This window comes from Centroberyx affinis, unplaced genomic scaffold, assembly GCF_046629955.1.
Source record: "Centroberyx affinis isolate AG114_WGS23_722 - 3 ecotype Tasmania unplaced genomic scaffold, CSIRO-AGI_Caff_v1 ptg001251l_1, whole genome shotgun sequence".
In the NCBI taxonomy this organism is placed as follows: Eukaryota; Metazoa; Chordata; class Actinopteri; order Beryciformes; family Berycidae; genus Centroberyx; species Centroberyx affinis.
In genome coordinates this window covers 90,945-115,306 of record NW_027279762.1, presented here as the reverse complement: position 1 = coordinate 115,306, position 24,362 = coordinate 90,945, and the positions used below count along the sequence as shown (strand labels likewise).

Below are 24,362 nucleotides of genomic sequence, written 5' to 3'. Positions count from 1 at the left end.
GGTTCACAACAGAAGCACAGAGCTGGACTCGCTCTTCCAGGTAGCGTTTCCCACCCTGAGTGTTCAAAATGGCCGCCATGTGAATATGGTCAATGGCAGATGGATAAGAGTGAAAGACACTTCCAACATATTTGATCCTCTTCAATGAAGACAAATAGAGTAACACTAGAAACACTACACACCACTAGAGACACTGAAGTATTTTCTTAAGACATTTAGCAATACTCAAGACTTAGTTTGTATCACAATTAATTTGACAATGATATATTGATGTTTAAAAATGCTAGATGTACAGTAGCAACGTTGAGTAAAGAAACACATGTAAATGGAGGAGACTTAGCACCGATCCTTAGCATTAGCATTACCGTCTCCCATTGATCACTAAAAGCTTATAGTGTAAAGGTAACTGTTGTGTGTGTGTGTGTGTGTGTGTGTGTGTGTGTGTGTGTGTGTGTGTGTGTGTGTGTGTGTGTCAGGTCTGGCCGACCTCTGGACCGCTGCGAGGCTCAACAACGGTGACGCTCTGCGGGAAAAACTTCGGCTTCGACAAGACGGAGAGCTTCAAGTCCTCGCTGGTGACGGTGGAGGTGGGCGGAGCTACCTGCAAACTGGCCAGACAAGACCCTGCACACCCTCCACGCAACAGGTGAGGGGAGGGTGTGTGTGTGTGTGTGTGTGTGTGTGTGTGAGCATACAGCTTCTAGATCTCACTAAATACGCACAGTTGCATTCATATGCAGTATGTGTTTTGTGGGCAGCTGTCGTTTTTGTGTGTTTTTGTGTGTGTGTGTGTGTGTGTGTGTGTGTGCCAAAACAGAATATTGTTCCTGCACAATATCTGAGAAACCACAGCTGAGAGAGAGAGAGAGAGAAAGAGAGAGTATTTGTTTTTGTTTGTCCATGCATTTGTGTTTGTTTGTGTGCGTATGTGCCTTAGTTTGAATATGTCTTTGTGAAAGCGACTGTGTCTATGTATCTATCTGTGGGTGCTTGTATGTGTGCACCCGTGTGTGTGTGTGTGTGTGTGTGTGTGTGTGTGTGTTTAGTGGTGGGTGGTGGGTGTTTACGAGATAAAGGGACTTTTAGACCTGTAAGTTGGCGTCCTATAGGGGCAAACTGGTTTAATAGGGGCGATTGTGTTGAAGGAGGAATGTGAAGACCCCCCTTCTCTCCTCCAGACATTCAACACATGACTCCCTTAACTGATAAATTGCTGGAAAAAATCGCTGCATCCAGACTTTCCACTCTCCCAAGTCCACTGGGGCCATACCCAATTCAAAAGCCCCTTTTCGCCCTAAACAACCTCATTACACATTTGAAAAAAAAACAAAAAAAAAAACAGCACCCACTCCATCCCAGTTGAAGATTGCCTCTTTGTGCGTTCCCACAGCATAGTACATGATCATTGAATTAGGATAAATGCTGGCTGGCTACGGCAGTATAGTATAATGCCTGGTCTGTGTGTTGTTTGGGGGGTTTTGTGTTTAGCTGGACTGAGCTGCAGTGTTCCCCCATATCCAATGGGAACTTCACTCCATCAGGACGCACAGTCAAGGTCACCAGTGGCCACAAGGTAGCCAAGATGGAGGGCTTCTCCTTTGTGGTAAGAACTGGGTTTTTCTGTATTTTTGGGTTGGGTTTTTTGTTTTTTTGGCTGTATTTATGCACTTTGTTGCTCAGCAGTGCACTTTGTGACGAACCTGTTTTGTTGCAAGCGGTTTATGAATAGATTTGAACTGACATTATGTAAAAAAGGAACATAAAGAACAAATACACACACGCCAAACGGAAACACACACACGCACACTCATGTTGACTTCTCTGCATGTTTACTTGGTGGCGCTCAGGTCAAAGGTCTTTTTCACAACAGTTTTGATCCTGCACTACACACCCTTAAAGAGGATGTCACTGACTGTTTGACACTTTTGACATCTGTGTGTGTTCTTTGGGACAACGCACTTTTGTGTTGAATCACTATTGTGTCATATTCTAAGGGTCATAACAAGTGATAGAGAGTAGCAAAACACATTTATTTAGAGGCTTTGCAATTGCATCACAAAATCTCCTAGCAACCACTGCTGGCGCCATTATGTCTAAATATATACCAACCAGGCTAGAAAAATAAAGATATCATATCTGAAAAAGCTTGTTGTGGTGTGGCTGTAGATCCATTCAGTAATGTTCTCAAAGTGAATAGTGTGATAAGGTGGATTTGTTTCCAAATGTAGGTTACTGTGACACAGTAAACTGTCTTGTCTTTAGCCCTAGTCTCTACTCCAAAACATGAAGAGTTGTATCTTGAGAAGAGTCAGCTCAGTTAACCTGAACAAACTGTTAGCTAGCCAACTAGCCAGCAAACACACTGATGTTAATGTGAACATGCTAACGCTAGCTGCTACTAGATACGTTAGCTAGTGTGCTAATCACAAACACAAAATCATTGTGATGAAATGATCACAGAAAACACAAACATCACAGAAACGATCCATTCCTATTCAGTATTTTGAGACAGGCAAGTTGTACATTTAGAAACACAATCAGCTGTTCACAGCCACTGTTGCACAAGTACTGAGGACCTCCAATATGGCCGCCAAAGGGTGCGTTACCTGAAAGCCTTCTATATGATAATGCCATGGATAGGGTTGGGATTCAGACTTAACAAAAAGATCAATCCATTCAAATAAAGAACCAGTGTCTATAAGCATCAGACAGTCAGTGTCAGTGTGTGGTGTTCTCGCTGTCCAGGACCCGGTGATCCAGGAGATCTTCCCAGAGTTCGGGCCAAAGTCCGGAGGCACCATGCTGACCATCAGAGGAGCCTTCCTGGACAGTGGGAACAGGAGGGAGGTGACTGTGGGGAAGGCGGTCTGCAAGATCCAGAGGTCAGTCTTCACCTCTTTTTTTCTCTTATCTCTTTCTTTATGTGTTTCTTTCTTTCTTTCTTTCTTTGCCTCTCTTTTTCGTTCTAACTCTCTTCCCCATTCTGTCTGTCTCTTTCCCCCCTTTCTTTCTCTCTCTCTTTCTCTCTCTCTTTCTCAATATATCTCTCCCTCTCCATATAGATCACATGCAGATGTAGCTTTGTATGCTTGCTGAACTATATTGCACTTTGGCTCCATTACTACAAGGAATTATTTAGAAAAATCAAGTTTTTCCTCACTTTTCAGCCATCTTATATTATGTAGTTATCTGTTAACAAGTTGATTAAGAGTTTTGTTTTAAAATATATGAATTTGGTCTTGCTGTGTAACACTCAAGAAGGATTTCTTTGCAGGGCTAATGCAGAACAAACACATGGAGGGGGACTTCAACAATGGCTACCAGTGTACATACTACCATGACGACAGTATCTCCTTTGTATTCTCCCTCTCTCCCTCCCCTCCACCACCAGCGTGTCGTCCAGCATGCTGACCTGTAAGACCCCCCCTCACCCCGACCCCTCCCAGCAGGTGGTGAAGCTGACGATCGATTCGGTGGAGCGCCGCGCCCCCGTCAACTTCACCTACAACGAAGACCCCATCATCAACAGCATCCAGCCCTCGCGCTCCTTCATCAGGTGAGGGGTTCTGAGTGATTTCTGTACAGAGCAGGGTTTCTAGCAGCACTGAACAAAAGAACACCAGAATTTTGACTGGGAAATCCTAAAAAATTATATTTTATTTTCACTGAGACCAAAGAAATGCTAAATACTACAACTGCAGCCAAAAGTGACATTGCGAGCAATGCACCCCAAACAGCCTCTAGGTCACTTTCATTCATTTGCATTTACTTGCATCTTGAGTCCGAACACGACTCGTTCAAAAACCTCGGAGCAAATCTTGGCCACATACTGTGAAATGTGGCTGGCCAAAAACAGGTTCTGATGCAATGCCTTCCTCCGTGAGAACATACAAAAAAAAGATTTATATGAAAAACAGACACTCAAAAGTTTGATTTAGTTGTTTAAACTCACTTTGAACGACTCCAAGTCCACCAAGTGCCGTTCTTCATGTCCCTGTGGCGGCCAGCGCTGCCTCTAGTGATTTGTGAATCAAACAACCCCTGCAAACCCAATAAATAGCATTTTATGGTACAGCATTATGGCCTTCATTTACATTATTTGTTCACATATCACTCTTATTTTGATGCAAGTAAATGCAAATGAATTGCAGCAACATTTTGAGGATTCAGGACAGATACAGGATAGATGCAGGATGAATGCAAGAAGGGGGGACTTTTATTTCTACCACTGCACTGTGTTACTATGCAAGTAGTTAATACAGTGCTGCATGTCACCAAGACTAATTTCCTTTAAATGTGAGTTCTTCATGCTGCCGCACCTCAGAGGAGGTAAGAGAGTGAGAGAGAAAGTGAGGGCGACTTTGACTGAGAATGTCCGTGGATGAGCGGAGACAGATTAGTGCTCTTGTTTTATGGCAGGAGGAAACGAGTGGGAGGTGACGAGTGGCTAAACTGCTAACGCTAACAGCAGGTCCCTCCCACTGGGAATCTACTGTATCTCTGTCTGATGCTAACGCTAACCGAGCCAACATCCGTTCTCTTCCCCCTCCTTCTAGCGGAGGCTGCACAGTGTCGGCTCACGGCTTCTTCCTCCAGTCTGGCCTCCAGCCCCAGATGGTCCTCACCACCGCGCGCGACGCCGAGGTCTTCCATGTGGTGAGTCCGCCGGAAATATGCCGGAGAGAAAAGATCTGCAAGTAGAAGAAGAAGAGTCTCGTTCCAAAATGAGAGATCCATCATTCGGAAAAAAGTGGCACCTACACTGCAAAAACCGTCCATTTAGTCTCATATTGAGTCTTCAAATCTTAGTTTTCTTTCCAAGAGAAAAATTCCGCCATTTAGGTGAGATAACTCCATTTGTTTCCAATGCAGTTTCTTTGTTTCAGGAATTTTCTAGAAATTAATCACCAGCGAGGCCTTGAAACAAGTTACAAAAACTAGATCACTGCACTACTATCAAGAAAATGACACATGATTGTACAAAATTCTTAAAATAAGTTGATTTGCATACGAAAAAAGTTAAATTATCGAACCCCACTGGCAGATTTTTTCACTGATTTTAAGAAACTTACAACTTTAGGACTCAATAATAGACCTGACAATGACCTGTTAAGATGGACATTTTTTGCAGTGTATGCTGACAAAATGATTTGTAACACAAAATTAAAACGATCAGTCAATCAGTGGCTGGTAAGTTAAGTTAAGTTACTGTTTTACAGCCTGGATCCTCTGGGATTTATACATTTCAAATGATGAACTGCAGGTGATGATATTTTTTTCCCAAGATGGATGTAGAGCATTTTGGAAATGAACTCTTCACATACCTCCAGGCCTCTGTCACACGCGTGGTTTTGTCATTATACGTATTAACGCCCCCGAAACCCATCTGAAGAAAGAGGGTTTGACAATGGAAATGAGCTTAAGTGTTAGACAAGCAGGAGAAGAAAGGAAATGGAAAATCCACAGTCAGGAGGACGGAGCCGTCACCTCTGACTCACACACAGTAGCAGAGCGAGGCCTTTAGGATGTTCTGGCTCTCCTCGCCTCCGTCAGCCTTTATTCTACTTACTGCAGGAAGACGATATACACAGACACACACACGCATGAAGGAAGTCGTCAACGCCTGAGGCTGTCTGGCCTTGACTAAACTACCTGACCCTGAGACTCACCAGGCTTTCACCACGCTGTCTGAAGGCCCTTAAAATGTCTTAAATTGCCTTAAAAAGGTGTTTAATATAGATAAAATATGTCCTTCAAGTCTTTAAGACCGTTTCAGAGGTCTTAAAAAGGTTGTATTCTCTTGGTGTGCTGCTCTTAACGAGAAATGAATCCGGTCACGATGAACTATATTCTGATAGGTCTACAATTTTTTTTACCTTTCAGGATTGTTCTTGCGGTGAAATTGGTCTCAAACCTTCGTGTAACTGGTATTATAAATATCTTAAACTTAACTAGATAAAAACCTGCAAACATCCTGTTTCACATGCAAGTGGCTTGTGACTATCAAAAACAGGAATATAAGGTTAGGGGAAAAATGTAACTTCACATTATGTTGTTAGGGCTGGCACACATAAGTAAGCAGTTTAACAGCACAGGTTGACGTCAAATGCTGCAGAAATTGCTGTCACAGCATATCTTGTTGACAAATTCCTCGTATTCTGCAAAGGCATGGACTCAGGACCAGAGCAAATGACGACATCTACAGCTGATATATTACCTGAGGGCCAGGGCTGCACAGTTAATTGAAATAATGTCAAAATTGTAATATTAAGGCTGCTGTGCCTTGAGGGAAAGGTGTCTCAGATGCTGTGAGTCCTGCAGATCAAGCCTCTCACTGTATACAAACAGAGCAAATCCAAAATCATTTGCATCTTATTTCCTCCTGGCTCCAGAATCCTTCTGGCACATTGATAACAGAAAACTTATCGATCGTTCACTTGCTGGTAAAAACTTGAAAAAAGCAAATGCAAAAAAACCCAGAAAGAAAATCATCGCATGACACTGATCAAAGAACATTTTTAATTGTCTTGCAGCTCATGTAATTAAGGCTTTCTGTCTTTTTTCGCTTGAGACAGAGTGCCTTTGTTTCTTTGTTGTCTTACCAGCAAGGATCTAAGTTTTCTAGTTATCAGTTTGAATCTACCGGTCCCTCCAAACAGCACCTGTCTGTTCATATCAGACCCAAACAAACAGTGCTTCTTCCCTCTGCCCTTTTTTTTAAACTACTGAAGAGGAAATTATATGTGAAAATCTGCATCCACAATCCATAACACAGACACAATATTCAAGGGGGGGGAAAAAAAGCCAGAGAGAGTGATTTCTCTGGCCAGTATTGTGCAGCCTCACCGAGGTTTTCACGATGCAGCCAGAAAAAAAAAGTGGGTCCTGTCTTAAGCAATAAGAGCGACCGCCACAACAAGCCACTATTTCAGCTCCCCTCTTCGCAAACCTCCTAACCCTAACCCTAACCCTAACCCTAACCCTCCACTCCACTCCACTCTTATAGAGCTCTTGGATAACAATCTCACAGCTTGGGTTTCATCGCAGTCGCTGCTGAAATGGCACCGCATCCCTTTGAAAGAAAAAAGAAAGAGACGGAGCACCTTCTTTAGTTTGGTCGCACTTCAAGAAAATCTCCGTCTTGGCAAGTAGTTTAAGCTCGCATCGAGTCTTAAAGCCCTGCTAATGAGAATATCTAGCAGAAGTAATGTCACTTTCTTTAATGTAATTCAGTTTATTTTGAGATTTTTTCGAGAAACATGCGGCAAATTCTTAAAATACGGCAGCTCTTTCCACTGGTTTGAAGATACTGACACTTTTTCTTGGAAGTTTCTTGACCTAAATTTTAAGACTCGATTAAGGCTAAAATGGAGATTGTTTTCTGGGCGAAGGCGACGCGTTCCTAAGTGAGTCACAACAAACAGTCCTTTACACACAGTGAGGTGTGTGTGTGTGTGTGTGTGTGTGTGTGTGTGTAATGTTTGGCTTGGGGAGGCGGTCGAGGACAGGCAGTGCTTTGTAATGATGTTATCTCTCATCCTGAGGCACACGCTGCTGCAGGTTCAGTCAGGACACCCTGAGGAGATAATACACTCAGCAAACACACACACACACACACACACACACACACACACACACATACCCGCACAGACACTGATGGCACAAGACCTCTATCTCAAATCATACTCACAGAATATCCGTCTATCTCTAACCTCTCTTTCTCTTTTGTCGTACTCTTTTGTGTTCTCTCTCTCTCCCTCTCTCACTCTCTCTCTCTCTCTCTCCCTCTCTCTCTCTCTCTCTCTCTCTCTCTCTGTCTCTCTCTCTCTCTCTCACACACACGCAGTCTCCCTCTTTCACTCTCATGGCACAACAACTTTCAATCTCAAATCTCTTTCAAAGGATATGGTATTATGGTGTCTCTAACCTCACTCTTACCCTCTTGCTCTCTCTCTCTCTCTCTCTCTCTCTCTCTCTCTCTCTCACACACACACACACACACACACACACACTGACACGTGTGCACACACACACACAATTACAGACACTCTTACACCACATGAACTCTTAAATCTTGGTGAAAGAATATTCTATTTCAAAAGTGTTTCTCTCTCCTCTCCCTTCTCTCTCTGTCATTTTCTCTCTCTCTCTCTCTCTCTCTCTCTCTCTCTCTCACACACACACACACTCACACTCACACATACTCACACCCGGCAGTGTCTCGTCTTTCAGTTTCCCTTTCCCTGGTCATTGACCTGTGTTCAGGTCAGTGGTTGATGGCTCTCTGGGGAGCTCAGGCTTCGTTACACAGAGACAACATGAAGCCTGAGGGCCGGAGAGGCAGGCTCATGACTGAAAGGTTGCTGGTTCAAATCCCCAGACCATCAAGCCATGTTTGAGCAAGGCACTTAACCCCCAACTGTAGAAGACTGCAGTAGAAGACTGTGATTGTACTGGGAGGTTTCCAGATGTGAATGTGTTTAACTGTGTGAATGTGAAGCACGATGTTGCTGGGAAAATCATACATGCTCAGTCAACTTTCCCTGGATGGATAAAAGTAAAAAAAAAAAAAAACAGTGGAAAAACAGGTCAAAACAGGATTCACAGTTTTATAGAATAAAATGCTAATCTGAGACCCGTTTACCTCCTGAGGGGAAATTACAGTACGGAAACCCTGTTGAAACCCTTTCCAGGCTTTGTTTACATGGTGATTTACTGGATTGTAGACTTTTTTCCCACTTTGAAATTTATAGATACAAAGACTGACAGAACATGACAACTGAACATGGGCTTTACATGGATTTTAAGGCTGTTAAAGGTTAGTTTTTACATTTGCAATATCTGTAAACACTGGAGTAAAACAGACTTGTATTCTGATTCGGATGGGTTAATGAGAAAATTACAAAAATCGCATTTTCCATTGCCAAGTTGGACCCTTCTGAGATTTAGACATTCACATATATTCTGGAATGTTTAATGGGTGTAATTTGACCAGTGATCCTGGATCAGTACTCAAGTTCTTCGCAGGCTTAGGGTCATTCAGGGTATTAATGTCCTTAATGTGGCAGCTATGGTGCTGCAGGGGTGAGAGTTTACACCAGAGCAGGGATCAGTTCACTTTCACGTCGATCAATACAGGCTGTGATTCTCTTCAAAACTTGCAAACTGGGAATCTTTCAGTATCAAAACTTTATTATATCCTCTCTAGAGAGAAATTGCCAAGAGTGAATGGTTTGTCATTAGTGGATGAGTTATGGTTTGGTCTCCTCATTTCCCCAATCCTTTCCAATAGCTTGACTTAGAGTTCCTCAGTTAAAATGTAGATCATCACTGGCTCTGGATCTCTGGAACGAAACACCTGAGTATGCAAAACCCTCCAGAATGGTTGAAAGAAAAAATGTGTTGAAGCGCAGTCTGGCACGATGAGAGTTTATTGTTCCATTTAAGATATTGATTTATCTTCTAAATTGGAATAACGGACCAGAAAAGAGTAAACAGAGAGGTCTTCCAGGGAGGGAGCGAGGAGCGGGAGGCCTGTATTGAATAAGACCATCAGTGCTAATGATTTAGGACGGGATCATGCCCCGCCGGCCCAGCTGTCGCCTGTTAAATTCCTTCCAGTAAGCGGGATGAGTTAAGGCTCGGCCTGGGAAGGGACAGTATAAGTGTCTTATTGTCTTAACCCCTCGGAATAGAGGCAAGGATCCTCCACAAACGGACGTCCCTGAGGTTTTGCAACGCCAGCAGAACGGCCCTATGGGTAATACGAGCCGGCCTGTCATCCCTCTAGAGCTGCGTTCATAAAACTGAACGGCGATCGGTTTCATCTCCGCTGGGAAGCCGAGCCGCAGATTCCCTTCGCTGGCGTTCAGTTCATTCAGCGAAATCTGTTTCTCCAGTCGGAAGAGAGAGAATCTGTGAGATGCAATCACAAACACACACACACACACACACACACTTACACATACACACACATACAAAGATGCTCATCTCAAGCACCTCGCTGGCTTCACACCAAAGCAGGTTGCAGAGAGAAGAAAAACAAGTCTCGCTAACAACAACAACAGAGACCCGGGGTCTCGGCCAAAGCCGGGGCAAAAAAAAAAAAAAACCCCACCACCCACCCAGCTTTGACTTGATATCTGGCTCTCAGATCTCCAGTAAAGCCCGGTCTCAGCCAATCTCAGCTTTCCCACAAACATGAAAGAGACGTTATTTTTTTTACGATCCGTCGTGAAAAGCTGGCATGGTCACAAAGCCAGAGGGGGCTGCACACACAAAAAAACATCAACGAAAAAAAAAAAAACTGTGAATTTTCACATTTACTACAACGCCACATTACCACAAGAGCCAGGGAGCGGCGGCCTGCCTGCCTGCCAGCGGCGCTCTGCTGGGCTTCACCACCGCAGAGAGTTTGGTTCAACTGGAGGCTTCACTTCACCGCAGCCAGACACCTGTCGTCTGAGTTCAGGATTTGGCTTGTTCCACATCAAACTCCTCTTCCCATCTCACAGCGGTGGGCGAAATCCCCCAGCTGACACCTGAACGCTTCATGAAGCCTCTTCCCTTTCCCATGCCGCCCACTCCCCCCTCCTCCCCCCCTCCTGGCGAAATCTGGTAGGGAGAAGTGAGTGAAAGTGAATTAGTGACGCTCGCCCCTCGCCTCTCTCCTGTGAGCAAGGTGCTGAAACCGCCAACTGCTCCAGCAGAGCTGCTCATTGGCCAACAGGAGAAGGCTGTGGTTGTACTGGTGTGAATGTGTGCAGCTGCATGAATGTTAAGCAGGACATTGGTGGAAAAGAGCACATCACTGTTGTCATGTGAAAACCTCGTAACGCCAAACCCACTGGATGAAGCTCAAAAATGCACGGTAGTCAAGCTGAAAACAAGGTTGTTTTTCTTAGTTCTTGAAAAGTTGAGATTTTGGAAATTAAGTTTTCACCGGACAGCAGCTATATCTGCTCAGTCAACCTTCCATGGATACATAAAAGTAAAATAAAATGAATGAATCAAGAATTAATCATTTAATTCTTAATAATTTTTTTTTTTTTTTAGCTATAATCTGTGACACACAAAATACCATCAAACTACTCTTAGTTTAGTTTACAGGGTTCCTACGCAGGTCTGGAAAGTCTGGAAAAGTATAAAAAATGAATTTGATCATTTCCACGTCTTGAATAGTTTGGGAATTTGAAAAAATGTCTGGAGAAGTATGGAAAATGTTGCGGCTCAGGTCCGATACACACATAATTCTAGCTTTTATGTTGTTGTAGACCCACTTTGAGTCCACAGTTTTTGTTGATGTGAAGAATAATGTTCAGATAGAGGGACGCTCTTATTACCCAGCCGCTGTCAGCATGCATTATATCAAATACCCACCAAAATCAAATCCAGTCAAGAACATAGGGTCTGGGAAAAATATGGAATTTTAAAATGGAAACTGTGTAGGAACCCTGCCAATCATCTCACATAGAACAATCTTCATCTATACAGTGATATGACCTAGTTAGCAGGGGCAAGATGTCTATCTGCGTAAATCATATTGAACACCAGACAAAATCTTCAAAACAAATCAAGGTCTGGAAAAAGTATGGAATTTTTTTATTGAAAATGTGTAGGAACCCTGAGTTTAGTTCATTTGCATAGTGCTAAAATATAAAAGTGTAAAGAAAAAAAAGATAAAACACAGAAAGATGCAAATAAAAAAAGGTGAAAATAACCATTATGTGCAGGGAAGAAAAAAAAAAGCATCTTACCCCAAAACAGACCCCAAAAAAAAAAAAAGAAACAAAAGAAATTCACAACAAAAAACAAGTTAAGATGACAAGCAAAGGTTCAGCCGAAGTGGAAAAAAACAGAATCTAACTGTAAATGACAAGGCAGCACAGCATGGTGGGAAGCAGAGGGGAAAACTCTCTGGGCATAAATCACTCTAGATTTGACAGGCGGTCTTGTGCGTGGGCGCTCCGTTATGACTTTGGCTTTTTCGCAGGCCGTTACCGTAACGACCCTGCTGGGACCGCAGAGCTTTCTGGATCACATGCTTCTCTCATCGCCCCGCAGCAGCAAACCCCCGACACGCCGGGCCGATTGTATTTACAGCTGCTCCCGTCCCGTCCCGTCCCGTCCCGTCCCGTCCCGTCCCGTCCCGTCCCGACCCGTCCCGTCCCGTCCCGTCCCGTCCCGTCCCGACCCGTCCCGTCCCGACCCGTCCCACGGGCCGCTCGCCCTCCTCCGCGCAAATAAGCGGAGGCATCGGCCAAACAATGAAACTGACTGAGGTTTCCACTAATTCACAGGATATTTTTCCTTGCTGCCCCAGGGGGGAGATTTAACTCTCCAGTCCCACTGTGTGTGTGTGTGTGTGTGTGTGTGTGTGTGTGTGTCATTGGATTGCTTTTGTTGGATGACCCCCCTAACCCCCCCTGCACCCCCCTCCCCCCAGCCATGACTGCAGTTGTTTGGAGTGAATTAAGCCTGGTTGTGTGTGTATTTGTCTTCATTTGAGTGTGTGTGCCTGTCTATCTTTGTGTGTGTGCAAGTGTGCATGTGTGTGTGTGTGTGTCTGATGTATTTGAATGTGTGCATGTCTGCCTTTGTGTCTGTATTCGGTGTGTGTGTGTGTGTGTCTGCATGCATGCACGTGTGTTTGCGCCAGTACATGTGTGTGATTATGTGCACGTCTGGGTCTGTGCATGTGTGTGTGCATTCATCTGCATTTGAGTGTGTGTGTGTGTGTATGTTTTACAATTGTGCATTTGTGTGTGTGTGTGTGAGAGAGAGAGAGAGAGAGAGAGAATGTGTGTGTGCACGTCTGCGTTTGCAAGTATGTGTTTGTGTCTTTATGTGTGTGTTCATGAGTTTGTGCATGCATATACACATTGTGTGTGTGTGTGTGTGTGTGTGTGTGTGTGTGTGTGTGTGTGTGTTCTCTCCATCTGGGCTGCTACAGCTCTCTGGGGAGCCAGGTTTGGAAGTGTATGAAGCCGCTAACAGGAAGTTTCAGCAACACTTCAGCAGAGCTGCAGCTACTGCGCTCAGCAACACTCAGGAGATCAATCACAGATCAGCTGGAGCTGCAGATCAATCAGAGTGTCGGAAGTCAGATATTGACCAGATATTGACCAGTTTGACAACCTTTTCTGGAGTAGAATAAACTTTACAGGCTCATAAAGGATCATAAAATACATGATTCAGATGTTTTTCTTAACCTTTTACCAGCATGCTGTTTTTCCATCATCGCTCTGCTTTACATTCTCACAGCTGCACACAGGAGCGTCTGTTCACTAAGCCACAGAGTATGGGAAAGTCCCTGCATCTAATATAATTTGCTACCAAACCTTCCAAACCTGCTTGTATCAACTAAAATGCTGGAGACACGTAAAGGATGGATGACTGACAAGATAATATTATTTGATCAGTGTTATCAGTTATTAGCCGCAAGTCACCAAACTATCAGCTTAGAGGGAACATTGGTCTTCAAAGCTCCCCTGATGTGATTATAAATATATTCATGGCAATCTTTGCTTGATCTTTGCTCTCTGTTATAATAATAAAATTTGCAAAATCAAATCTGATTAATTTAATATAAGGTATGGCAAGTGCCGCACCTTTCAAAACCCCACGACACTTTCACACCTGGCAGCTGCCCATTAAAACCGCAACTGAGCGGCTCCACTTGCTCAATGGCACCTTGGCAGCATTACTGAGGGAGAGGAGAGCTTTACCCATTCACTCCCATTCACTTTGATGTACTTCACAACATATGGCATAAAGCCAGGACTTACAGACGGGGATTATAGTGTTATAGTGAGCCTAGCTGCAGTGGTGGAATGTAACTAAGTGCATTTACTCAAGTACTGTACTTAAGTACACTTTAGAGGTACTTGTATTTCCATTTCATGCTACTTTATACTTCTACTCCACTACATTTCAGAGGGAAATATTGTACTTTTTACTCCACTACATTTATTTGACAGCTTTAGTTACTAGTTACTTTGCAGATTTAGATTATTAATATAAATTATAAATCAACTAATACATTATGATATATTTTTATAGGTTAACCTACCCAGCAGTATATAAAGTCATTAAAATTAGCTCCACTTTACCAGCTGCAACATTAAAGTGATGAACACATTAATGCATCAATAATTATAGTCCAATAACATGATATCTATGATTCTGAAATGGGCCATTCTGCATAATGAGTACTTTTACTTTTGCTACTTTAAGTATATTTTGATGCTAATACTTTTGTACTTTGACTTAAGTAACATTTTGAATGCGGGACTTTTACTTGTAACAAAGTATTTTTACACTGTGGTATTGCTACTTTTACTTAAGTCAAAGATCTGAATACTTCTTCCACCACTGCCTGGCTGTGATATCAACTCAACTTTGAAATGCAACAGAGCAGGGTGGCCACCGGGTAAGACAGACCGTCCCGTAACTGAGAAGTCACAGGTTGGATCCGTGTCCCAAAAATGATCCAAAACACTCACTCATTGTAAGTCAGTCTGGATAAGAGTGTGAGCTAAATGTCCAAACTGCAAGCTCCCACTCTCTAAACATGAGTGTAACGGTGGTGTTTGTTGTGCTGAGAGATTAGAGAGAAGCGTGTGTTGACCTGCGGACCTTTTCCTGCCTCCTGTCCGCGTGGGCTATCGACTCAAGGACGCGTTTACCTTTGTAGCCCAAAAGATAAACACACACTATCTAAGGCTCTTACCACACCGCAAATATCAACATTTATCTTCCAGCGCAGACCCGAACTAGTTTGGTTAGTTCAGAGTGTGCGAGGCCTTTGTGAGGAGCGTTTTTAGCGGAATCTGCTGCCTTCACACTTTTTTTTAGGCTCACACACACACATCATGGATTGATGTGTGTTTTGATTAACGAGTAGACCGCAATCTCCATCATCGCAAAAAAAACACAGTTCATCCTCGCCTTCAGCTTACCGCAGAAATATTGAACCACAGCTCTGGGGTCTGGGCGTAAAATGAAAATGGCAAGTGTGAGCTTTGTGTTTGTTGTGATCTAAGGAAGAAATATGACATGCTGACAGGCAGAGAAGGAGATAATCACAGTTGGCCTCTTTACTGCTGCTACTACTGTTGCTTGTCAAGTCGTATCAGCAGCAACTTTCAGATTAGCGCGCCCATTTGTTTTTCATATTCTTTCTTTTTTTTTCCCCCATTCGGTTCCTTTTATTCCTCTTTTCTGGGACTGTTGCCCCAGATCCCGATCCCAGCAACACCTCCAGTTGGACGCTGTTCCCTTTTAAGACAGCTCGCCTCCCAAAACCTCCACCCACTCACTGTTTGTAAAGCTGTGGATGGCTGTGATTGTACTGTTTACTGCGCTGCGTGTGGGTTTCACTTTTCCACCACTTTACCTTTGGTATAGTGAGTTGTTGAGGGTGTGAAATGCAACAATATGTGTCTGAATGTGTAGGGGAGAAAGGGGCAAGATGAGCCACTTTTTTACATTTTGTGCTACTGCGGCTAAAAATAAATGTTTTTATTTCAAACAATAATTGCTATGTATACTCAGGATTGTTGGCCATCCATGGTAATTACAACATTTATTGTAGCTTTTAGAAGTACAGCATGTAGAATTGTATTTTTAGAAGTACGACACATAAAAAAAAAAAATGTTTGGTTCATCTTGCACCAGGGTTAATGACACATATTTACCCCACTACCACCATTTTGACAAAACTGCTTCACTCAGCAAAACATGACCACAGATAGGTTAAGTTTATTATCTAATATTGTACCTTATAAAGCCTTAATCTAATATATAATAAAGCATCAAAGTATATACTTCTATTAGATACAAAAATCATGAAATTTGACACTTGACATCGCAAAAATTATATATTTTTTTACCTGTCTCTCTTACCTCTTTCTCCTCTCCCCCTCCTCCATCAGGCAAATTAATTGCACTTCCTAAGTCTGTGATCACATAATTAATGCTGTATATGGTTTCCTTAAAACAAGGGGTGGCTCGTCTTACCCACAGGCTCAGCTTACCCCGTTCTCCCCTATATATCTCTGAGTGCATGTGTGTATCTTTGTACATGAGCATTCGTCGGTGTGTAAATGCACACACATTGGTTTCAAATGAGTGTGTGTTTGTGTGCTGCCCATACAAAGACACAATGATAATGTTGTGATAACGTTACCACAACACTTCATTGCTATGCATGATCCATGGCTTTTGAATGGAGCAATTCAAATGACGTTTCCCTTTGAAAGCAACACACAGCTTTCATTGTGCAAACTAGGGTTCGACCAATATGGGTTTTTAAAGGCCGATATCAATATTTTTGGATTGAAGCTCTATCATATTGGGGATGGATGACATGTATCTATGTAACAAGGTCGCTTGTGCTTTTTAGACGCTTGGGTGGGGAGTATGCATGATTGGATTGAGTGAAATTACCTTGCCACTACATTTTCCAAGTAGAAAATCACCGAGCCATGTCTTGGTAGGTGGATGTCCAGTTGGTTGATGCTTGTTTGACTTCTACCGTACTGCCTGGTGTATGAGAGCACACTGGATTTCCCTTATGCGGGACTCTGGAGCTCTGTAAAGCCTAAACAGTGCATACCATAATTCCCCTAAAGCAGTGTGCATGGCAAAAGGCGTTATACACGAACAAACGCATGAACGACCACACACACAGAGCCCAAGTCTCCTCCTGGGCATCTAATAAAAGGCCAATACCAACCCTATAGTGCGAACACATGAGGTTTTAATCTTTGCCATATAAACACAACACAACGACAAGTCTCCATCCCCGCTAGATAATCTTAAACTGAAGTTCGCTGGAAACGAGACGAAGCGCCGCCACACCTCAATAAAAAAGGACTTAAGGTGTTTTTTTATTTTCCGTGCCTTCTGTCTCTCTTTCTGTGGGGCTTAACGAACACAAAAAGCTGTGAGGCCTCGCTGGGCCGGATCCAAGGTGGGATGAAGCCGTGTTGTTGTGCCCTCGGGCCAGGCATTAAACGCCACGGCGGCGGTGGCTGTAAACGGGCGGCGTCTCCTGTAATGTGACGAGTGTAAAAGGAGCTGCCAAGATGAGGATTACCGCACACTCATTATTATACTGTATGACTGTATGAGTGAAGAGCTGGAGGGAGCCGCAGTGCGCTGTCTTAACTTTGGGTGCTGGGGAGGGGTTTATATCTCTCTGTGTGTGTGTGTGTGTGTGTGTGTGTGTTCTTGTATTTCTATCCTCGTAAGGACTAAACGGATAGAAAGATGAGGAAGATTCTTGCTTTTCACTTCTTCAAGGGGCTATTTTAGGTTTAGGGTTAAGATTAGAATTAGGATTAGGTTTAGTTTAGGCTAAGGTTTAAGGTAGGGCTGGACGATGTGGTTGAAATCAATATCACGATAATCATAAGGATTTTTTTCGATATCGATATATATGACGATATGGCTCACATAAGCGAAATCACATTAAATAATAAAATTAATGTTCATCATATTGAACCGAATGGTACCATACTTCATTTTGTCTGAGTTTCTAAATAAAATTAGCTTGTTCTCATCAGTTCAGACAGCAGAATTGTGCGTCTCGATATCCCAAAATCACCATATCATCACAATATAATATATAATCCCACTGAAAGACGATAAATGATAATATTGAATTATCGTACAGCCCTAGTTTCAGGTTAGGTTTGTAGTGGTGAGGGTTAAGGTGAGGGTTAGGGGTTAGTCAATGCAAGGTCTAGGAATAGAAACGTGTGTGTGTGTGTGTGTGTGTTTGTGTTTACTTTATATAATTCTAATCTTTGTGTGTGCACTTTGGATTTCAATGAATGTGTCCTTTCTTTTAAGCTGTGTTTGCAGGTGTATGTGTGTACGCACCTGTGTGTGAGTGTGTGTGTACACACCGCCTGGGTGTGCTACGAAACAATATTTTTCTAACCTGTGTGTTTGCGTTTCCCGCCCACCTCTCCTGTCCTCTGCAGAGCTGTGTGTACGGGGAGAACCGGACGTCGGTCCAGTGCACCACGCCCTCGCTGGCCAAACTGGCCCTGCTGCCGCCGGTGGTCACCAAGGTGGCCTTCGTCCTGGACGGCTTCTCCACGGCGCAGTGGGACCTGATCTACGTGGAGGACCCGCTCTTCCAGGACCCGAAACTCACCTCCAAGGACAACAAGAGCATCGTGGAGCTCAAGGTGAGAGAGTTGGTCCAGTAAACCAGTAGTACAACCACAGTCTTCCACTGCATTACAGGCTCAGTAGTTGTTGAAGGAGAGGAGAGCGTCACTCATTCACTTTCACACATATAATAAAGCTTTGAAATACAAAACAGCAGCGTTACAGGTTTGATCCCACTACAGCCAATGTGTCCATCAACAGCCAGTGTGTGTGCCAGGGTTCGCACAAGGTCCTTAAAGTCCTTGAATTTAACTTTTCAAAATGTAAGTTCTGGAATACCTGCACAATAAGCCTGTCATGTGAGTAATAGGGTTGGGCGATATGTTAAAATTTTCCAACCGGCCACCGTCAGCCCATCAACCAGCGATTGCCGATATATTCGCGCAGGTGTGTGTCCCCCACTCGCCACACGCCATCTTCAGCAAACAATCATGGAAGAGCTCGTTGCCAAAAAGAATACAAAATCCCCTATTTGGGATTATTTTGGCTTTAAACCAGACGAAACTGGCAAGCCGAAAGACCTAAATGAAGTAATTTGCTGTCTTTGCAAACGAGTCCAGACAGGCTGAACAGCTGTCCGACACGATTTGAAAAAGAGTCAGATGGCGTCAGATGAAGGACGCCTCCCTCCGCTTGCAGCCTCCAAAATGAACAAACAGGTGGGGATAACATATGATGCTATTAAATGATCAGGGTGCACAACTGCACATACAGCTTTTCAGCACCAACCGATCGGACAGCAACCACTAAAGAGGCTTAATTGTCATTTAGTCGCTCACTGCAGTGTTTTGTGAAAGACTCGCTGGAAATCAGTGCAACAAGAACGTGCAAAATATGGCCCGACTCCAACTGCCAGTTCCTCTTCGCACACGCTTTGAATTGTGCTTTACAGGTTAATTATTTACCATTAAATTAGACCATTAAATTAGCAAAATAAAATGACAAAAATCGGCCAAAACATCGCCCAAAAAAATCAACCGGCGATGGACTCAGCCAGTTGCCCAACCCTAGTGAGTGAGTGCTTCAAAAGACCTTGAAATAAATAAATAAGATGCTTGCAGCGCTTTGACAGAATGCAAGTCGAAACATGGCTGTTAAAACGCAGTGAGGTTTCACGGAAATGTTTCTTGCTTTTGTGTGGAGTCCTTATGAACAGAAAAACAGTGCTGGAAAAAGTCATTGAAAGTCCTTGAATTTGATTGAATATTGTCTGTATGAAGACTGCTGTGCATCACCTAAATAACTGAAGTCATTAACAGATTTCTTACTCTTTGAAACTGTGTTATTCCAAATTCTGAGTTGTGCTTTAATGGACTGGACTGAGTGGGATGAATTGACATTTTGGCACTGGGTTGAAGTTAATTCTGTCACTGCACTTTGCTTCCCAGTCTATACACACACACACACACACACACACTCACACACACACAGCCATGGTCCAGGCCGAGCTGGGAAGGAAACAATACTGAAAGAAAAACAGGAAGTGGAGTCTGTTTCCCATCGTTTCGTTTAACCTCCCCCCCCCCCCCTCCTCTACCTCTCCATGTATTCTCTCTATCGGCTTGTATTGTTCTGCCTGCCGAGGTCAAAGCCCTTGACATATTAACGCTACCTTTCAAACCGGCCACCGCAGTCCCCGAGGTCTGTTTTAAGAAAACAATGAAAAACATATTTTACTCCTTTTCTTTCTTTCATTTTTTTTTTTTTTTTTTGTCGACTGCAGCTCGACGGTTAGTGGCAGCTGTGCTGAAAACGGGTCGCACGGGATCCTGGCTCTTTTTTTTTTCTTTCTTTTTCCCAGACGTGACCTTGGCCCCCGACGCTAAATCCACCAACCAACCGCCCCCCCTTCCCCTCCTCCATCCCTTCATCCCTCCCTTCACCCGAAACAAACCCCCAGTTTATACCCAGGGGGGCCGCCACCCGCCATCGCACCGAAACACGCCGCATTTAACGCCATCTGATAACTCTGGCCCGAAATGGCCTCCAGCAAAGGGCAGACGCTGGGTTCGTTTAGCGCCATCTGATAACTCCGGGCCCCAAAATGGCTGCCAATAAAGGAGAAATACTGGGGATGTTTAGCCCTGACTGACAGCTCCGCACCAACATGGCCGCAGATAAAGCGTCCAGGCTGTTTGTTTTGGCTGGCGGCCGGCGCTCTTATCGCTGCTGATCGCTGCATGGGAGAGTGGGAAGCATCTCAGCTCCCATTATCATCATTACACTTGATTTAGAGTGACTGCTATTATATTATTATGGAGGCTTTTTAATAACTCTTCTCCGTGGCGTGTGTTGTCACGTATGAAGCCGAGGAACACGCTAAGTAAGGGTTTTGTTGGACGAGCTCGCGGTGTTGACTTTGTGTGCGTCCTAATTGCACACAAGTGGGTGAATTAGTGGTTTGTCTTGCTGTGTTTGTGGACTGATGAGTTTGTGGACTGCAGTGTGTGTGTGTGTGTGTGTGTGTGTGTGTGTGTGTGTGTGTGTGTGTGTGTGTGTGCAGAGAGCAGGAACAGGTGCGGGCCTCCACTCTGTGTCAAATTGGAAAATCCCAAGCTGTCACGCGAGGAATGTGATCATTCTCTTTATTGCCTTCTGCCGCACTCAAACAAGTGTGTGTGTGTGTGTGTGTGTGTGTGTGTGTGTGTGTGTGAGATAGAGAGAGCGAGAGAATAAGAGGAAGAAAAACAAAACAGAAGAGAAAGAGAGAGAACAAGAAAGAGTGAGAGAGTGTGAAACAAAGGGAGAGAGAGAGTGAGCAAGTTAGTCTGAGTTGCTGGAGTGTGATTTGTCCCACAGTTTCCCATCAAACAACACACACTCACTAACTCAATTACACACACACACACACACACACACACACACACACACACACTCACATGTCTCTCTGCTTCCAGTCAGATCTCAGAGGGGGCGTTTGTTGTGGGGGGTCACATGACCTGAGTGACTCTCTTACTCATACTAGAATTTATAACCTCCTCCTCTCCTTGTCTCCTCTCCTCCTCTCCTCTCCTTGTCTCCTCTCCTGCTCTCCTATCCTCTCCTTGTCTCCTCTCCTCTCCTTTCCTCTCCTCCTTCCCTCTCCTCATCTCCTCTCCTTGTCTTCTCTCTTTGTCTCTTCTCCTCCTATCCTTCTCCCCTCTCCTCCTCTCCTCTCCTTTCGTCTCCTCTCCTCCTCTCCTCTCCTTTCGTCTCCTCCTCTCCTCTCCTCTCCTCTCCTGCTCTCCTCTCATCTCCTTGTCTCCTCTCCTCTCTCCTCTCCTCTCCTCTCCTTGTCTCCTCTCCTGCTCTCCTCTCCTCTCCTTGTCTCCTCTCCTCTCTCCTCTCCTCTCCTCTCCTCTCCTCTCCTCTACTCTCCTTGTCTCCTCTCCTCCTCTCCTCTCCTTTCATCTCCTCCTCTTCTCCTCTCCTCCTCTCCTTTCCTCTCCTCCTCTCCTCCTCTCCTCATCTCCTCTCCTTGTCTCCTCTACTTGTCTCCTCTCATCCTATCCTCCTCCCCTCTCCTCCTCTCCTCATCTCCTCTCCTTGTCTCCTCTCCTTGTCTCCTCTCATCCTATCCTCCTCCCTCTCCTCCTCTCCTCCTCTCCTCTCCTCTCCTCTTCTCTTCTCTCCTCTCCTCTCCTCTCCTCTCCTCTCCTCTCCTTGTCTCCTCTCATCCTATCCTCCCCCCCTCTCCTCCTCTCCTCTCCTCTCCTCTCCTCTCCTCTCCTCTCCTCTCCTCTCCTCTCCTCTCCTCTCCTCTCTCCTCTCCTCTCCTCTCCTTTCCTCTCTCCTCTCCTCTCCTCTCCTCTCCTCTCCTTGTCTCCTCTCCTCTCTCCTCTCCTTTCGTCTCCTCCTCTTCTCTCCTCCTCTCCTTGTCTCCTCTCCTTGTCTCCTCTCATCCTATCCTCCTCTCCTCATCTCCTCTCCTTGTCTCCTCTCCTTGTCTCCTCTCCTTGTCTCCTCTCATCCTATCCTCCTCTCCTCTCCTCTCTCCTCTCCTGCTCTCCTCTCCTCTTCTTGTCTCCTCTCCTCTCCTCTCCTCTCCTCTTCTCTCCTCTCCTTGTCTCCTCTCCTCATCTCCTCTCCTTGTCTCCTCTCATCCTATCCTCCTCCCCTCTCCTCCTCTCCTCCTCTCCTCTCCCTCTCCTCTCCTCTTCTCTTCTCTCCTCTCCTCTCCTCTCCTCTCCTCTCCTCTCCTCTCCTCTCCTCTCCTCTCCTCTCATCCTATCCTCCCCCCCCTCCTCCTCTCCTCTCCTCTCCTCTCCTCTCCTCTCCTCTCCTCTCCTCTCTCCTCTCCTCTCCTTTCCTCTCTCCTCTCCTGCTCTCCTCTCCTCTCCTTGTCTCCTCTCCTCTCCTCTCCTCTCCTCTCCTCTCCTTGTCTCCTCTCCTCTCTCCTCTCCTTTCGTCTCCTCCTCTTCTCTCCTCCTCTCCTTGTCTCCTCTCCTTGTCTCCTCTCATCCTATCCTCCTCTCCTCATCTCCTCTCCTTGTCTCCTCTCCTTGTCTCCTCTCCTTGTCTCCTCTCATCCTATCCTCCTCTCCTCTCCTCTCTCCTCTCCTGCTCTCCTCTCCTCTTCTTGTCTCCTCTCCTCTCCTCTCCTCTCCTCTTCTCTCCTCTCCTTGTCTCCTCTCCTCCTCTCCTCTCCTCTCCTCCTCTCCTCTCCTCTCCTTGTCTCCTCTCCTCTTCTCTCCTCTCCTTGTCTCCTCTCCTCCTCTCCTCTCCTCTCCTCTCCTCTCCTCTCCTCTCCTCTCCTCTCCTCTCCTCTCCTCTCCTCTCCTCTTCTCCTCTCCTCTCCTCTCCTCTCCTCTCCTTGTCTCCTCTCCTCCTCTCCTCTCGGACACACAAACTGCTCTCCAGTCATAGCAGTGGGATCAGCAGCTTCAGAGTCAGTTTATGTTCCCTCCTCTCCATCTCTATGAATCACTGTAAACTCTGACAGGATGACAGACGGCCGCTCTGCTCCGATACATCTCATGTAGCACAGTATTACCTCACCTCTCTGAAGGATTTGAAACGCTCTGTTACAAAATGTCAATATACGCTTAATAACAAGTCTCAAGTTTACTATTCAGTATCGCTAAAATATGTTTCCAGTCTATAAAACTGATATCACTTCAACCAGGTTACTCACCAGCCTTTTAAAAGTCCCTCAGTGTGTTTTAAAGCTGCAGTAGGCGCTTCATGCTGAGTCTTTGTTTTCTGGTGTCACTGTTTTCATCTGGCTGTCGTCCAGTGGTGGAAAGTAACTAAGTACATTTACTCAAGTACTGTACTTAAGTACAATTTTGAGGTACTTTTACTTTACTTGAGTATTTCCATTTTATGCTACTTTGTACTTATACTCCACTACATTTTAGAGGGAAATATTGTACTTTTTACTCCATTGCATTTATTTCACAGCTATAGTTGCTAGTTACTTTTCAGATCAATATTTTATATTTAAAACATTTGATCATCTTTATAAAATAACTATAAAATAGTATTGTTATAGATTAGACTCCCCAAAAGTATAGCTAAATTGTTAAGATTAGCTTCACGTTGACAACTTTAAAATGCTGCTTACATGTATATGTATGTCAATAAATCAGTATTAATATTCCAATAATTTATGAAAAATATAACTCTCTAAATGGGGACAGTTTGCATAATGAGTACGTTTACTTTGATACTCTAAGTACATTTTGCTGCCAATACTTATGTACTTTTACTTAAGTAAGATTTTGAATGCAGGACTTTTACTTGTAATGGAGTATCTTTACATTGTTGTATTGCTACTTTTACTTAAGTAAAAGATCTCAGTACTTCTTACTCCACCACTGCTGACGTCTTATTTTAGAATGAAACTCCTCCTCTGTTCCATCTATCGTCAGGATGCTGCTGTGACCTCTGACCTTTGACCCTCTTGCCAACTGTAATGTTGTAATGTTGGTGATCCAGAAATTGAAGCCTTTTCTGCTGTTGACCTCACTGTAAATCTCTCTTTCTCTCTCCTCCCTCTTCCCAACCTCCATCTCTCCCTCACCCCATCACTCTTTCTTCCTTCCCTTCCTTCACTCCTTTCCTCCCTTTTTGTTTTGTTACCTCCTTCCCTTCCCCCCCATTCTCCCCATCTCCCTCTCTTTTCCCTCTCCTTCCTCCCTCCTTCCCTCCTCATCTCTCCCCCCTCCCTCTCTCTCCTTTATTCTCTCTTTCCT

At 44.4% G+C, this 24,362-nt stretch overlaps 1 protein-coding gene across 1 annotated transcript in view; it reads left to right on the top strand.

The window, feature by feature from the left end:
* LOC139648731 (hepatocyte growth factor receptor-like) overlaps positions 1 to 24,362 on the top strand; it is a 51,079-nt gene that overhangs the window by 5,005 nt on the left and 21,712 nt on the right. The window contains exons 4-9 of the mRNA XM_071524946.1: positions 477 to 646; positions 1,489 to 1,603; positions 2,746 to 2,882; positions 3,392 to 3,556; positions 4,557 to 4,656; positions 17,994 to 18,203. Of these exons, the coding sequence (XP_071381047.1) occupies positions 477 to 646; positions 1,489 to 1,603; positions 2,746 to 2,882; positions 3,392 to 3,556; positions 4,557 to 4,656; positions 17,994 to 18,203 (897 nt within the window). The remainder of the gene's footprint in view (positions 1 to 476; positions 647 to 1,488; positions 1,604 to 2,745; positions 2,883 to 3,391; positions 3,557 to 4,556; positions 4,657 to 17,993; positions 18,204 to 24,362) is intronic.